Below are 16,508 nucleotides of genomic sequence, written 5' to 3'. Positions count from 1 at the left end.
CGCTATCGTCTCAATCACGCGGCTGCCTATGAGGGCAGCACTTACCGACTGGGGAAAACGAAAAACGGGAACTCGGTACGAGACGGGACGAAACGAGCGCGAAGAGGAAAGAACGAGTCGAGGATTAGCCATCCGAGCACCTAGCAGCACAGAAGGGCAAAACGAACATCAAAAGAGTGTGGAAGTAAACCAGCTGATAACTTATATCGAAGTTTTCTTTGTCGTTGCCGTTTGGAGGATGTGTGTGAAGTTTCGCCATCGTAGGTGACCACGAGGGCGCGGAACCCCTCTTGCGAAGTCGACAAGACAACGGAGAAAGTTAGAGCTAAAACCTGAGATATCGGAAGCGGCCATACTGATTTGTCCCCTTCTGATAGTGCGACCGTATATCTAAGGTAAGCTGGTCAGCTTTATATCGCGATTTCTGACAAACGATCGCGCTTAATTGCTCTTCCCTCGTACCGGCGAATCGCTAAAAATCGGTAGCGTGCATTTGAATTAATATTGCGAACAAAGAACTGTAAACGAACTAGCGATGCATGTTCTTGTAGCGATGTAAGCGTCTTATAGAGTTTACAGACAATAATAAACTAATCCATGTTTAATTCAAACGGGAATTTTTTTGTTATCATTAGTAATAAGTTGGTTGACTGATCCCCGTTCCCTCCTGCTCTCCAGTTAGCAAACATGAATATTTCGATTTCGCCGCGCGCATTCCGATACGATTGCGCGTCGAGCGAAACAATAAAATTAAAACGGATGCCATCCCGTTATAATATATATATATATATATGGGCCGATCAATGTCAACCGTATCACTGCTGTGTCCAAAATTTGATGTGACCAAAAAAATCGTGCAACGACTCATTTTAAAGCTTAGAATATCTACTTTCTGATGCTGTGTGCGTCTTTGCAAAATCCAACATGGCGGCTCCAATATGGCGGCTACAAGAGACAAACTCGTAAACAAATAATTTTATTTTTCAAATTTTTAGTAATAAATGTTAAAAAAATTAATATTTCATTTTTTTTATGAAAATCTGGCTCATTTCCTACAAAAAAGTAACAGAGACCATTTTCGCTAAAATGAAAAATAAAAAAGTTATAATTTTTTGAAAATTTTCAAAAATAAAAAACTGCGATTTTTTTACTCAGAAGGAAATGACTTTGGAAAAAAAATTTAAGGAACAAAATTGCTTGACATTCATCAAAACACAAGTGTGAATTTTTTCGAATTCCTTTGAGCGATTTTTATGAATTTTTGTAAAAGATCTTGGGAAGTTTTTTAATTTTTCAAACAATCCGATAAATCCAAAAAGCAAAAAATCGTTAAAAGGAATTCGAAAAAATTCACACTTGTGTTTTGATGAATGTCAAGCAATTTTGTTCCTTAAATTTTTTTTCCAAAGTCATTTCCTTCTGAGTAAAAAAATCGCAAAGTTTTTTATTTTTGAAAATTTTCAAAAAATTATAACTTTTTTATTTTTCATTTTAGCGAAAATGGTCTGTTACTTTTTTGTAGGAAATGAGCCAGATTTTCATAAAAAAAATGAAATATTAATTTTTTTAACATTTATGACTAAAAATTTGAAAAATAAAATTATTTGTTTACGAGTTTGTCTCTTGTAGCCGCCATATTGGAGCCGCCATGTTGGATTTTGCAAAGACGCACACAGCATCAGAAAGTAGATATTCTAAGCTTTAAAATGAGTCATTGCACGATTTTTTTGGTCACATCAAATTTTGGACACAGCAGTGATCCGGTTGACATTGATCGGCCTATATAATATATACCGGGTGTTCCAGACCATCCGTACAGCCATTTTAAGATCGAAAATTCGTGTTTTTGTGAAAAATGTTTCAGATGAATGTTGTTTACGACGAAGGGGGCCATCTATCTGTATAATTAGTTTTGACCTTGAACATCGTTTTCAAGGTCATTTGAAGGTCGAATTGTTTTTTTTAAATGGGAACCCCTATTTTTGACACCCGATTCGGAAAGAGCGGAAAATTTTACGTCCAAAACGGTATTTTTAAATTTTTTTTCATGGCCTTGAGAAGGTCGATTTACGGTCAAATGCTTGAAAAACTGCTTATAAGCGTTTTTTTAATTTTTAAGATATCTAAAAATGACCTCTACAAAATTTGTTCAGAACAGAGTGGACCATCCAATGCACCAAAAACCTTTGACCTTTAACCTCATTTCGAAGGTCATTTCAAAGTCGAAGTGTTTTTTGTAATGGAAACCCCTCTTTTTGACCCCGGATTCGCACATAGCGCGACTCAACATAATACCTTATCCAAACGTCGGAAAAATAGGGGTTCCCATTTAAAAAAACAATTCGACCTTCAAATGACCATGAAAACGATGTTCAAGGTCAAAACTAATTATACAGATAGATGACCCCCTTTGTCGTAAACAACTTTCATCTGAAACATTTTTCACAAAAACACGAATTTTCGATGTTAAAATGGCTGTACGGATGGTCTGGAACACCCGGTATATATATATATATATATATATATATATATATATATATATATACATACATATTTATATTCATATTTATATATGAATTTGATAAATTTTATAGTAGGAAGAGCAGGGTAATAAATCGACAGTCTTTAGAAACCTTTTGTCTTATAACGATTTTATATCAAAAAGTAAGATGTTATACTATGTTGACTGTCTTACATTAAATAATCTGAACATATTTTCAATTCAAGGTTTTCTGCTCAGAACTTCCAATATTTCTCAGAGAACAAAAAAATGGAATGTATCGAACGGAAGTTTACTTTTTATGTAAAACTATTGCTGAAGCACCTATTTTTATTGCAGTGCCAGTAATTTTTACAACTATTTCATATCCGATGATAGGATTATATCCTGATATCAAGCACTATTTAGTTACGGTCGCGGTTGTAACTCTTATAACTAATGTGGCAACATCATTTGGTAAGTATTTGATTATTGATAAAATTTATAACCCAAACATCTACCCAAGAGAAAAATATTGTTCACGTATCGTACAATGGTTTCAGTCCAGTCGCCGGATTATCAATTATCTATAATTAATGAATAAAGATATAAAGGAACTTACTCTACTGAACCAGTAGCAAAGAACTGTTTTTCTCCAATAATTTACTCTGTAAGCTGTAATTGTGACAAAGTTAAAGTTAAAAGACCTACGAATTTTTGAATAAAAGATAAATGCAGGATGATTTCTAATAAGAAAATTGCAAAATTATATTTCTTTAAAATAAATTTCATTATTTTTGGATAATTTAGATTTTTGCCGGGTCTTAATATTTCAATTCTAAAATTTTCATGTATCAAAAATCGACCAATTTTATGGCATTAAAACATTTAATTTTCAGACCTGAAAATTTTTTTAGAAACATCTGGGGAATGTTACAAATCTTCGTCGTATTTATTGGCCAATGATTCTTTTATATGAAACATTTATGCATCGCTTAGGGTGGAAAATTTGAGGTTTTTAACCATCGGCCAAATTTCTCATCACAGCTTATGACATAGTTATTCATTTCCCCGACTTTGTTTACCGAGGCGCCAAAGTGCTACTTATTGACTACAGCATTCATTGAGGATTCTAGTTGGAAACGGGAAATCTCAGTGACTTCTATCGATTTCGATAGACGCAGATTTTGACTGTAGCGTTAGGTTAGTGTTTATCCAAAATGGCTCTTCCTGTCATACTTTAGATTTGCTTGTATGTCTCGTCGAAAGATAAAAGTCGACTAAATTTAGTTCTTGCCGGCAATTTTTTTCCTAGTTTAGGGTATGAGCGGATATTAGCGAAAATAGAAAACTTATTGACTTTTATGGTCTGGATTCGATAGCAATTACAAACGAGTTTTTTTAATGTTCTGGATCCACGTAGAAGATTACGAAAAAAATCCTTTGCATACCCGAATACAACCCGAATTCAGAGCCCAAATTTATCACGATTGTGTTTGCAATTAAGATAATGGCATGCAAAGGGATAGGTTACAGCTCATATCACAGAAAAGTCTAAATGGCGTGGTCAGAAAAGTACTGCTCAGCGAATAACGAAAGCAAAAACGTGTGCACTACTTGGTCATTATAGAAAATTCGACAAGTATCCGGTTAGTCTTAATGAAAATATCGATCATTCCCCTCTTAATTGTAAAAAAATTATTATTGGTCAAAGAGCCTCAACTTACATACCAAAATACTAGATTACGGAATATAATGAAGAAACGAAGCATTTACGCGATCTTCAGATGTTTAAAATCTCGTGAATTTATTACATAATTTCGAGAATATCATAACCTCAAAAATTCAGGGCACTGGAAACCTTAAATCTATGACAGGTCAATTTTGGAACTTAAACTCTAAATCTTCAAGTTCTGCAAAGCGTAAACCCACAGCCGGTTAACGCCGAATATTAAACTCTAAAATCCCAGGACGATGTAAGAGTTAAATCCACGACAGATGAATTTCGAAGCATCGGAGATTCAGGAGTTTAAAATCGTGGTTAACCTGTCGTGGAATTAAATTTGCAGGATTTTTATAATTTAAGAGTTAAAATTAATATGTCGTAGGTTTAAGATTTGCGAGATCGGGGCTTTTCGTATTTATATTTCGAAGTAATCTGCGGTAGGTTTAAAGTTTTCAGCGAGCAGAATTTCTGAAGTTAAGGTATTTTCGAAGTTATGTAATAAATTCATGAGGTTGTAACCACCTGAAGGTTACGTAAATGCTTCGTCTATTTATGATATTCGAAAATCCGTTGTTTCTGGCACGTTATTTGAGACTCACTATATTCACCAGTTTGAATTTTCAATTGTTACACTGGTTAATTGTTGTCTAAGTAGATCATATGATAAATTGAAATTTATAGACCAAAAATAAAATCGCATATTATTATTTCACTAGGAAGTTTTTCATATATTTTGTTACGATTGAGAACTTAAGGTGGCATTAGTTCAGGAGCCCTATAACTGAAAAGGTAATATCATAGGGTTAAGAAGCAGTATTGGCTTTAACATGGAGCCAAAACAAACGAAAGCTTTATGACGGCCATTCTGTTCGATCCGAACGACATAATCTGCTACTAAAATCTCAGAGTTATGCGACTCACACTGTGCATGCGTACAGCTAAAAGAGAGTTTTGAAGAGATTTACGTGAGTAGTCTCTATTATCAGTTTGGCTATGATCTAGAGCAATAAATGGAGAAGATCGGAAGAGCGCACAGATATCTAGAAGAAAAAAAATACTGATAGGTATAGATGCAAATGCCAAGGCAAAACTCTAGTTGGATAAGACTAACGAGAGAGGAGAAGATCTTGAAGAATTCATCCTAAACCTCGGCCTGATGATCGCTAATAGAAACGGTCAGCCCAGGACATACCGCGGCATAAAGGGAGAATCAGATGTAGATCTGACAATCTACACAACAAATCTAAGGAATCTCCTTAAGGACTGGTCGGTAATTTACTAGGATAGGACAACAAGTGGTCACAAACCAATTTCGATAACTATGAATAACTCCTCAGATCCAGCTCCTCCTTTAGAAAAGATCTCGGAACCGAGATTCATTACAAGGAAGGCAGACTAGGAAAAATTTAAAAGACAATACGGATTCGAAAAACGTTGAAGTATGAAAAGCTGGAAAGACTACTATACCATCAAAAGCGAGAAAAATACCTAGTCTTTGCTGTTAAACAGGCAGCAAATAAGGTTAGTAGCACGAAAGTCATATGCACAGTTTGATTAAATAGAGTAACCATTAAAGGGTGTGTCAAAACCAACAAGCCTCTGTTGAATGTGCTAGTTCCCGACGACAATATAAGTACGAAGTCTGAAGCGCACAGGGACGTACGAAGACTCATGCACGAGGCCCCAGAGGCGGACGATGAACTGCCGGTTATGCTCAGAGAGGTTAGAGAAACTCTAGGAGTGAACTAAACCGGGAAAAGTCTAGGGACAGGCAGGATAAAGGCAATGATGCTGGAAAAGGCTGGTCCATTACAACCAGAGTTAACAAGACTTTTTAACTTGATATTATTTCATAGCAGATGGAATAGTGGAATACTATCACATTATTGAAAGGTTTGCCTGTTATCTAGAATAAGCAAGATACTGGAAGAGTTAATGATAAATCATATGACAAATATTATAAACAGCGACGAATGAGCCTCGCCGGATCCGTACGGATTTTGATATGTAAAATCCACAGATAATGCATTCTTTTGTCTACGAGTGGTTGAAGAAAAAATAGAAGCTAGCAATAGCTTCGAATACGCCGCAGCTGTTCCACTAGATATCTCAGGATCATTCAACGCCCAATGGTGGCCCAACCTATTTGTCGAAATAAAAAGAAAGAAATGCTCAAAGAATACCCATGGGTTACTGAAAAGTTACTTTATTTGACGAAGTTAGAAAGAAAGTAACTAAAGGGTGCCCGCATGGTTCAATTTTTTGACCAGTCAGATGGCACATCATCTTCGATAAGCCACTCTGTGTCCTGAAAAAAGCAGGATATGACGTAGATAGAGTGTTTCAGGTTTCACAAGATTAAACTAGCGGTAAAAAAATCATATTTAATATTATTGAAAGAAAGTTTGAACCAAGCAAGACATCTAACAGTTAAAATTGGAACAGGAAACGTAAAGATGAAAGAGACGATCAAATATCTTGGAGTAAAAATTGAAATGGGCTTCAAGGTACTAACAAGGAAACCCCCCCAACCCAACCTCACCGATTTCAATAATCTTTTGATAAGTTATAGTTCATCAAAAAATAAGACCTACGTATTTTTTTTATCGGCGGAAAAACACTTTGAGGGGGTGAAAACAACCCTCAAAGTTCACCCCCAAAAATAGATTTTCCAATGTATCTCAGCATCTAATTGATATTTTACGACCAAACAAATTTCATATCACTTCTCATGTGAAAAGCAAACTAGCACATGCAATTCCGACCACAAGGAATGCAACCCTTATTTTTTTTATTTAAAATACTATCTATTTCATGGCTATTTTTATGAAAAAAATTAAAATAACCCGAAAAAATTGGAAAAAATATTACCCTACATAAAATACAAAAATAAAGTTAATCTAGTCAAGCTTTTTTTCAAACTACCTCCTTAAAGTTGAAAAACCACCCCTAAAAAATTGTTTTCAATACATTACAGGTGGTGTTGATAATTTAGTGTAAAATACGTTAAGCATCATTTATACTGTACAAACACAACTATCTCGTGCAGTTTCGACCACAAGGGTTGCAACCCCTAATTTCTGTCATCGAAATTTTTACCTTCTTTGTACCTATTTTTTAAGAAAAGTTCATAATGAGCTTAAAAAAATTAGAAAAAATATTACCATGGATAGAATAAGAAAAAAAAATTTACTTCTCATTTTTAAAACCACCCCTAATGTTGAAAAACCACCCCCAAAAAATTGTTTCCAATACATTACAGGTCCTGTTGATAATTTACTGTAAAATACGTTGCTCATCACTTATAATGTACAAACACATTTATCTCGTGCAGTTTCGACCACGAGGGTTGCAACCCCTAATTTATGTCATCGAAATTTTTACCTTCTCCATTCCTATTTTTGAAAAAAAGTTCATAATGAGCTTAAAAAATTGGAAAAATTATTATCGTGGATAGAATACGAAAAATATGTACCAATTCAAGATTATATCACCTAACAAGACCCAGAACTGGGACAACGTTTTTCCAGCGATATCAGGAGAGACCTATACAGAGGAAAAATAAGGAAAAAAAGGGGACGGATGGATGGACGGACGCACGGAGAATTTCGCGCCTTCTGTTTAATATAATAGAAGATATATAAGATATATATATATATTTTTTTTTATTTCAGATTAAAAAATGAAAATTAACGCTCTGAACGTTTTAAATTTATTATTAGCTTACTTTCAAACTCTACAAATACCTGAAAGTGAGACAAATTATAAAGAGATTCAATTGTTGGAAAGAATTAAAAGCATTTTAATAGATTCCGTGAATGATTTCAATGAAGTAGATATGATCGTTGAAGATACATTAGATTTTCAAGAAGATTACAAAGATCATGCTGCAAAAATAGTAGAAGATGAAGTTCAACACCATTTTCCTGACGATTCCGAAGCACCCACCGACCATTGTACCAAAGACAATGAAGATGTCAGTTTTGAATATAAGCAAAGAGCCGTAGAATACTGGAGAAGTGGCAAAAAAAAAATTTAAGTGTTGAAAGTGTACGTCAAAAATTTAAGAAAGTTTCATCTGTGAGTCAGTTGAAACGTTGGGCTCATACAGTCAACAAAGGTGGTACTTATAGAGAAAAAATTGCAAGAATTTGTCAGTACACTTTTGATAATTTTAAAGCAGCAGTAGACGCTGGTTACATCATTCATGATCGTGACATACGTCGATGGGCATTGCAAGCTCAAAAGATTATAGGATCAGAAGATGTAAGATTCAAAGCTTCGGATAACTGGCTTTGTAAATTCAAGAAAGCTCATAGAATAGTATCCCGGAAAATAAATAAGTTTATAACCAAGAAAACACTAGAAAGTAATTCAGAACTAACGATTAAAGCAAATACTTTTATTGCTGATGTTAAAGCAGGCATAAGAATAATTGGAATTCATAATGTGTTTAATTCTGATCAGAGCGGATTCCAACTGGAAATGCACTCCGGAAGAACGCTAGCGGTTGAAGGAGAAAAGCAGATACAGTGTTTAGTACAGTCAGTTTCTTCAACAACCCACAGTTATACTATACAGCCACTCATATCAGCCGCAGGAGAATTACTGTCACAACTCTTTTTAGTTTTGAAGGAATCTAGCGGTGAGTTTGGACCCATTGTTGAAACCACTTTATTTAGACCCGAAAATGTTTACGTAGAAGCATCTAAATCTGGAAAGTTGACTACAGGTATACATAATCCCATCTAGTTACAATTAATGTCATTATAAATGATTTTACAAATAAGATTTTTGATTGTAGATCTCTTTAAAATATGGCTGCAAAAAGTATATTTCCCTAATGTAGGTTCCAATACGATGCTGTTGCTTGACTCCTGGAGCGGTCATTGTGACAGTGCCATAGAAACTGTAACTCCACGTGATAAAATTATAAATTTTAAAAAAATACCGACTGGCACAACGGGAAAAATTCAGCCACTTGATGTTTTTGGATTTCGCATATGGAAGAACTTTGTCCGCCAATTTTCAGATACCGTAATTTTGATGAATTATGATTTGGATTTACATAAAAGAAACAACATCATTAAACTTTAGTCGTTAGTCCACAATCAATTATCTTCACCAAGATATACTAATCTTTTTAAATATTCCTGGTTCAAGAGTGGTTACCTCACTAAAAAACCAGAAAATTTTGACGATCCTGTTGCTTACAGTTTTGGAGATTCCTGCAATACACATTGTGACATAGAAGGATGCAAAAATGTGGCTATTATACGTTGCGGTTGGTGCAAAAAATCATTATGTTTCGAGCACTTCTATGAAGAATATCATTATTGTAAGAAGTATAAACAATAAATCCGTCCTAATTTTTTTGATTGTTTTTAATTGGTAACTGAATGAATTATAGTAACGCATATAAAAATCAATTAAATATATATTACTTGGCAGTTTACAATTTTAGTCACAAGAAAGGAGAAAAACTCAACCAACAAAAACAATGGCAATGCTATCAACCCTCCTAATCACCGAATGGCGATGGTAATAAACCTCCCCCTAATAATCCTCCTAATATCCCCCAATGGCATTGCTTACAACCCCCCATTAACCTCCTAATAACTCCCCCCCCCCATAAGACCCTCCCCCTAATAACCCCCTAATAACCCCAGTGGTTAGCAGGGTTGATAACGTTGCCATTATGTTATTCGGTGGGTTGCAAGCATTGCCATAAGGTTGCAAGGGGGCTCAGCTATGTCTTCGGGCTATTAGTGGGGGGCTAACGGCATTTTCATTGGAGGTTTTTAGGGGGTTATTAGGGGGGGTTGTAAGCATTCTGATAGTGTGGGTTAGTGCGGGAAATTGCCATTGGGATATAAGGGGAGTTTTAGAAATTGCTACTGGGTGATGGATCATTTTTCCGGACAGATTCGGAATCGGCGCAACAAAATACTTTGGAAAAACGTTGTCCCAGTTCTAGGTCTTGTTAGGTGATATAATCTTGAATTGGTACATATTTTTCGTATTCTATCCACGATAATAATTTTTCCAATTTTTTAAGCTCATTATGAACTTTTTTTCAAAAATAGGAATGGAGAAGGTAAAAATTTCGATGACATAAATTAGGGGTTGCAACCCTCGTGGTCGAAACTGCACGAGATAAATGTGTTTGTACATTATAAGTGATGAGCAACGTATTTTACAGTAAATTATCAACAGGACCTGTAATGTATTGGAAACAATTTTTTGGGGGTGGTTTTTCAACATTAGGGGTGGTTTTAAAAATGAGAAGTAAATTTTTTTTTCTTATTCTATCCATGGTAATATTTTTTCTAATTTTTTTATGCTCATTATGAACTTTTCTTAAAAAATAGGTACAAAGAAGGTAAAAATTTCGATGACAGAAATTAGGGGTTGCAACCCTTGTGGTCGAAACTGCACGAGATAGTTGTGTTTGTACAGTATAAATGATGCTTAACGTATTTTACACTAAATTATCAACACCACCTGTAATGTATTGAAAACAATTTTTTAGGGGTGGTTTTTCAACTTTAAGGGGGTAGTTTGAAAAAAAGCTTGACTAGATTAACTTTATTTTTGTATTTTATGTAGGGTAATATTTTTTCCAATTTTTTTCGGGTTATTTTAATTTTTTTCATAAAAATAGCCATGAAATAGATAGTATTTTAAATAAAAAAAATAAGGGTTGCATTCCTTGTGGTCGGAATTGCTTGCTTAGAATAGTTTGCTTTTCACATGAGAAGTGATATGAAATTTGTTTGGTCGTAAAATATCAATTAGATGCTGAGATACATTGGAAAATCTATTTTTGGGGGTGAACTTTGAGGGTTGTTTTCACCCCCTCAAAGTGTTTTTCCGCCGATAAAAAAAATACGTATGTCTTATTTTTTGATGAACTATAACATATCAAAAGATTATTGAAATCGGTGAGGTCGGGTTGGGGGGGTTTCCTTGTAAGCTAAGCTAAACGTGTAAGAGAAGCCTGTGCTCAAAATTATAGTGCATTAAAAAACATTGTAAGACTAACGTGGGAACTCAAGTTCAAATCTCTAAATTATATATATAAAGGTTCTTTCCTGCCAAAGCTAACATATGCCACAGCAGTGTGATGTTCCAGATCAGATTGCAAGATTCGAAAGGTATTGAACTCAGCTCAATGAAAAGTGCTGAAATGGACCACAATGGCATACAAAAGAACCTCTCTGACTGCTATGCAGACTCTCGCTGTCGTAAATCCAATTTATCTTGAGTTAGATAGAAAGGTCACCAAATTCTGCGCCAAAAAAGGGAAAAATATGTCATTCTTCACTCTTAGAATTGAATCTGAGGATCTAAGTTCTGGCAGAATCGACATCAAGAAGGCAGAACTCATGATTGATGAAGAAATCAACCGAATTTAGCGACAAAGATGGAATTCGGAGGAGAAAGACCGAACTACTAATAGATTCTTTTCGTCAATTAAAAGCAGAATAGAAAAAATAGCTGAATTTGGACTACTACACCATCCAATTCCTAACTATAATTGGAGTCTTTAAGTCTTATTTACACAAGAGAGGCTCAAGTAAGGGTCCTAGGTGCATTGTGGAAGGTTAAAAACATCAAGGTACGTTCTTTTCTTGAATGAAATTGAAAAAGATTTAAGGAAACCTCTAATAGAAGCGATAGAAAAGAAAGGCCAGAAATGGTCCTGCTCTGAACAAGTCATAGTTTGAAACAGAGAGATTTTCAGAAGGTTCAGTGATTTCACGAGAAAATACATAAAGCAAAGACAAAGGTGTTCAAATTGCAAAAGAACAGAAAAGCAAAGAACACCACCAATCACGAGATCAAAAACACGTACACAACATCAATCACAAGACGACGACAAAACATAAAAGAAAACACTGAAGAATAAGGTCTAGTCTAATCGACTCTAAAAAGTAGTAAATACTTTTGTAAATAAACAGTGTCTCTTATCTCTTGCATCTCGAACCCCAGCGATGAAAAAAGCGAAAATGAAACGAGAACTCTCGCTTCAATAGAAAGATAGAGAATTGCTAGATAAGAGATGAAAAAGTCCTGACCATGTAACATATGGAAAGGACAAAACAAACCAAATCTTAGAAAGAGTCTCTAGACTATAAATATTCTAGCTACTTAGTAGGGTAACTTGTAGCCAGGATGCGTGATAGGTAGATACACGTAAGTGTGTCAAAACGAAAGACCAGTAAGTCGAACACAAATAGGCAGGATGGGACTACAAGCCCAGAAGATTTTTCTCAATTCGAAAGCATGAGTTTTCTTCTCAGTCCCAGAAATTAGTTTGACTCTGTGGGGTAGTGTTTAAAACGCGCCGGCATTAGCTGAAACTATACCGCTACTATTGTGCGGAAGACGCCGTTGAGCTAGTTCAACAACGAGCACTCACCAAGGTTTAATGCTCTAGGTTCACTCTCCTTGCGCGATTCCTATGATGAGTTTGGTACTTCATTTTTGATAGATAAAGGTTGATGCTCTATAAATGAATAGAGCTCGCTCTTGAAGCATGATTGAATATGTTTACATGTAAGGTCATTATATCTGGAAGGGAGCGTATGACGGAAAAAAACAAAAAAATACAAAATATTGTACACGGAGTCAAAAATATCCCTGCGGTAGTTGTTGACCTTTGCGTAGGTGTAACGTGGCCAATGTGCACTGATCCAGCCCATCTGTGCTCGAAAATCGAGTGTATAACTACTGCCCATGTATAAGCGCAGCTAGGTCATGATTACCTCAGGCGCACAGTCGAAACGCCAGCACAGGCGTTGTGAATGATTGCAAGTACTCAAGAGAGCTACTGGTTCATTCACTCCATGTCGCTGTTGTCTGGTAATTGATCATACCACCGATTCAATATTTAAGTACCCTGTGTGTACGCCATCGCCTACGCGTGAGTATCACTCAAAATTTACCTGTGTTCCATTAAGTTAAACAATTATCATATACATTTACTATTTGCACATGCACTACATAATCGCGACAAGGGATGCTACCTAACCAAAAATTTCAACCGATAACTCAGAAGCTTATATCCGCAGCCATTTGCACAAATTATTTCAAAGAGATAGGATTCGGGATGCGCAAATACTCTCACGACTGAATAGTGCACCGTGCATGTACACTAGTGACGCATGAAACTAATGTTAGAATGGGGATCGGCGATAGGCAAAATTGAGTGGCACTGTCTTAATTAGAATTAACTTGAATTACAGAAAGACCAATATCTGTACATGAGAAATCTAGAAAGATCAAAATCAAATGGTTGATACAAAGCAAAAAGGAAAAAAAATTGTTCAACTTAGATTTCGACGACAGGATCAGTTTTGCTTGTACTCGTATTTTTACGGACGTACAATTGAAAAAATACCAGGCAGCACCTACCGACTTCCATTGCAAAAACGAGAGAAAATTCTACAAGCAATTAAAGCTTCTATAGGCACTGGTAAGAAAACAAATCAAATCCCTAGAATCCAGATCTCCAGAGAAACAATCAGAGTTTCATCTAGTAAGCTGCAAGGATATTCCAACCGGCAACGTACCTACCACATCTAATAACCTGACGGACAAAAACGAACCGAATGATCAACAACCCTATCATTCGGGGTTTACACACTGGTAGCGATACCAACCACGGCGACAGATCAGATGAAATTAATCAGAAGTAGAGTACGAGTTTGGCCGTAGTGAGTTAAACGTCCCTCGCCCCTCTTTGAATATTATAGAAATTCGAGATCACTTCTTGTTAACCAAAGACAATTTAGTGTATTTCATAACAGTAAAGAACAAACCCTTCAACCTAGAAGCATTTGCACTTCAACAAAAAACAAACTTTCACCCCTGCAAGATGTGACGCATGCTAGAGAGAAAGTCAATAAGAAAAACAATAAATATCTAATTGCCTTACTGATAACGGAGAATCTGAGAATTCTAGTTGATTCTCAAATAGTGAAAGACTGAATTGAGTCGCTTTTCGATGTATGTCTAACATTAGAACTAGGATTGATTAGAATTAGAATTAGAAAATGGACAGAATCGACTGGTGTAAGATCACGGATTTCACCAAAATTTATTATCATGATTCACATAATAAGTTATTAATTTGTAGCCATCTAATGCAACTACCGGTCGAAGCCCTGTGTAAAGAAATTATTAAAGAAACGCATAAGTCACCAATAAACAGTCCCAAGGACGTTCTGAAAGCTTTTAAATGAATTCGCCAGACTACTTTGGACCAAATATGGAATTTGACATAAAGAAACTTATTGGCACATGTAAAAAATGTGAGATCAATGAACTTTGCCGACAAAAGATACTACAACCGATGGTATTGACTAACACACCGGTTACTAGTTTTGAAAAATTAGCCTTAGATATAGTTGGTTTCTTCGGAAAAACAAAAAAAATATGAATTTGTGCTGAGGATGCAGTGATTACTTACAAAGTTTTGCACCTACGTTCGGATGGGGGGTGGCTTGTTTGGGTGACAGTGAAGTGTAGATTTGCGCGTTCATAGAAATGTTTTCAATTTTTTGTAGTTCTGTTTCTTCTTGGGTTCTTTGTGTATTTCTTTTTGTTCTTATATGATTGCGCCTTTTAGATTTAGTTGATTTCTCAAGCATGGTAAGAAGGTGTGTGACTGAGCTGAAAATTGCTCCTAATATAGTATTGTCCAGCCGTAGACATTGTGTAGAGTGTAACATTTAATTACTGTGTCGATCACCTGTTTTCCAACATGTATTAAAATAAAGAGCATGACAGGACGAATAATATTGATCTACGCATGATGAGCTTGTCGATGATCATATTCCATGTGCTTTCTACTAAATGTTTTAGAGAATTGTCTGAGATGATGCTCTCAGTTGTTTTTTCCCTGATATCTATCTTGCTATGTTCGGAAGCGATGTTTATTCCATCGGAAACATCCATCTGTTGTTGTGGTTGATCTATTCGATCTTGAGAGTACACGCTACTCATTGCTAATGATTCAATAAATTCAAAAGCCTATCTTATCTTTGTATGAGGTCTTAGAGTATGAAGTTTCATTGCTTTAGTTGGAGTGAGTGTAAATTTTATCCACTCTTCGCCAATATTATAATAAGTGGATATAATTGAACTGTAGTTTACTTGAATTCCTTTCTTTTTCAAGATGTGATTTTTCGGAAATTAGATTTTATTTCATGCAACGTCTGAAAGTTTATTATAGCACTCTTTGAGATGTACGATTTTGATCGATTTGGATATATACGAGGGTGGTCCGATAAGTACTTAGCCTCACCGCCCGATGGCGCCACTATCGCAAAAGAAATATTCTATCACGTAGTACAACCTTCTCGATAGTTACTCTCAAGATTTCAGCCGGATCGGAGTTGTAGTTTATTTTTGAGAGCGTGTGAAAGCAAGTGTGTCCGTTGATTTTTGAAAAATGAAAAAAGAGCAGTATCGGTCAGTGATTCGATTCTTGTTTTTGGAAGGGAAATCACGCAGCGAAATCAAAAAACGCTTGAATGCTCTATACGGTGACTTTTCTCCTTCGATAGCAACCGTCAAAAATTGGTTTAACGAGTTTCATCGTGGTCGCACGTCGATTTTTGAAGAGCCACGTCCAGGTGCTCCGAAAACGGCTACCACGGAGGATAACGTGACAAAAATTCACGATCTCGTATTGGGACGATTAAAGGTGCACGAGAAAACTAAGATCGTAGGCATCTCAAAAGACCGCGTGGTTTATGTCCTGCATGAAATTTTGGACATGAGAAAGCTGTTGGCGCAATGAGTGTCGCGTTTGCTCACTCCGGACAACAAGCGCAACCGTGAGACAACTTCAGAGAAATGTCTGACGCTGTTTAAGCGCAATCCGAAGGAGTTTCTGCGTCGTTTCGTGACAGTCGACGAAACATGGATTCACTGGTATACACCAGAGACCAAGGAACAGTCGAAACAGTGGACTTTACCCAGCGAAAGTGCTCCGAAGAAGGCGAAGACTGCCCCATCGGCCGGAAAGGTGATGGCCACCGATTTCTGGGATTCACAAGGTGTGATCTACATCGACTACGTGGAGAGGGGCAACACGGTCACAGAGCTGTACTATGCCGAATTATTGGGCCGATTCGACGTCGAATTGCAAAAAAAACGGCCCCATTTGGCGAAGAAAAAAGTGCTCTTCCACCATGACAACGCACCGGCTCACACCTCCGCCGTCGCCATGGCCAAATTGGTCGAATTAAGCTACGAACTGCTGCCCCATTCACCGTATTCTCCAGATTT

At 36.1% G+C, this 16,508-nt stretch overlaps 1 protein-coding gene across 4 annotated transcripts in view; it reads left to right on the top strand.

Annotated features, from left to right (window-relative positions):
• The window catches only part of LOC131668403 (protein white), a 625,545-nt gene that overhangs the window by 512,686 nt on the left and 96,351 nt on the right, over nucleotides 1-16,508 (top strand). For all 4 annotated transcript variants that reach the window (XR_009302267.1, XM_058942531.1, XM_058942521.1 and 1 more), the window contains one exon: nucleotides 2,728-2,956. Coding sequence is in view for 3 of the 4 variants with exons in the window: in XM_058942531.1 (XP_058798514.1) it covers nucleotides 2,728-2,956 (229 nt within the window). In the remaining variant the exon portion in view is untranslated. The remainder of the gene's footprint in view (nucleotides 1-2,727; nucleotides 2,957-16,508) is intronic.

The sequence above is a fragment of the Phymastichus coffea genome, unplaced genomic scaffold (genome assembly GCF_024137745.1).
Source record: "Phymastichus coffea isolate CEN01 unplaced genomic scaffold, Cenicafe_Pcof_1.1 PCOF00006, whole genome shotgun sequence".
In the NCBI taxonomy this organism is placed as follows: domain Eukaryota; kingdom Metazoa; phylum Arthropoda; class Insecta; order Hymenoptera; family Eulophidae; genus Phymastichus; species Phymastichus coffea.
Note: the sequence above shows the minus strand (reverse complement) of the source record. Positions and strands in the feature narration are given on the sequence as shown.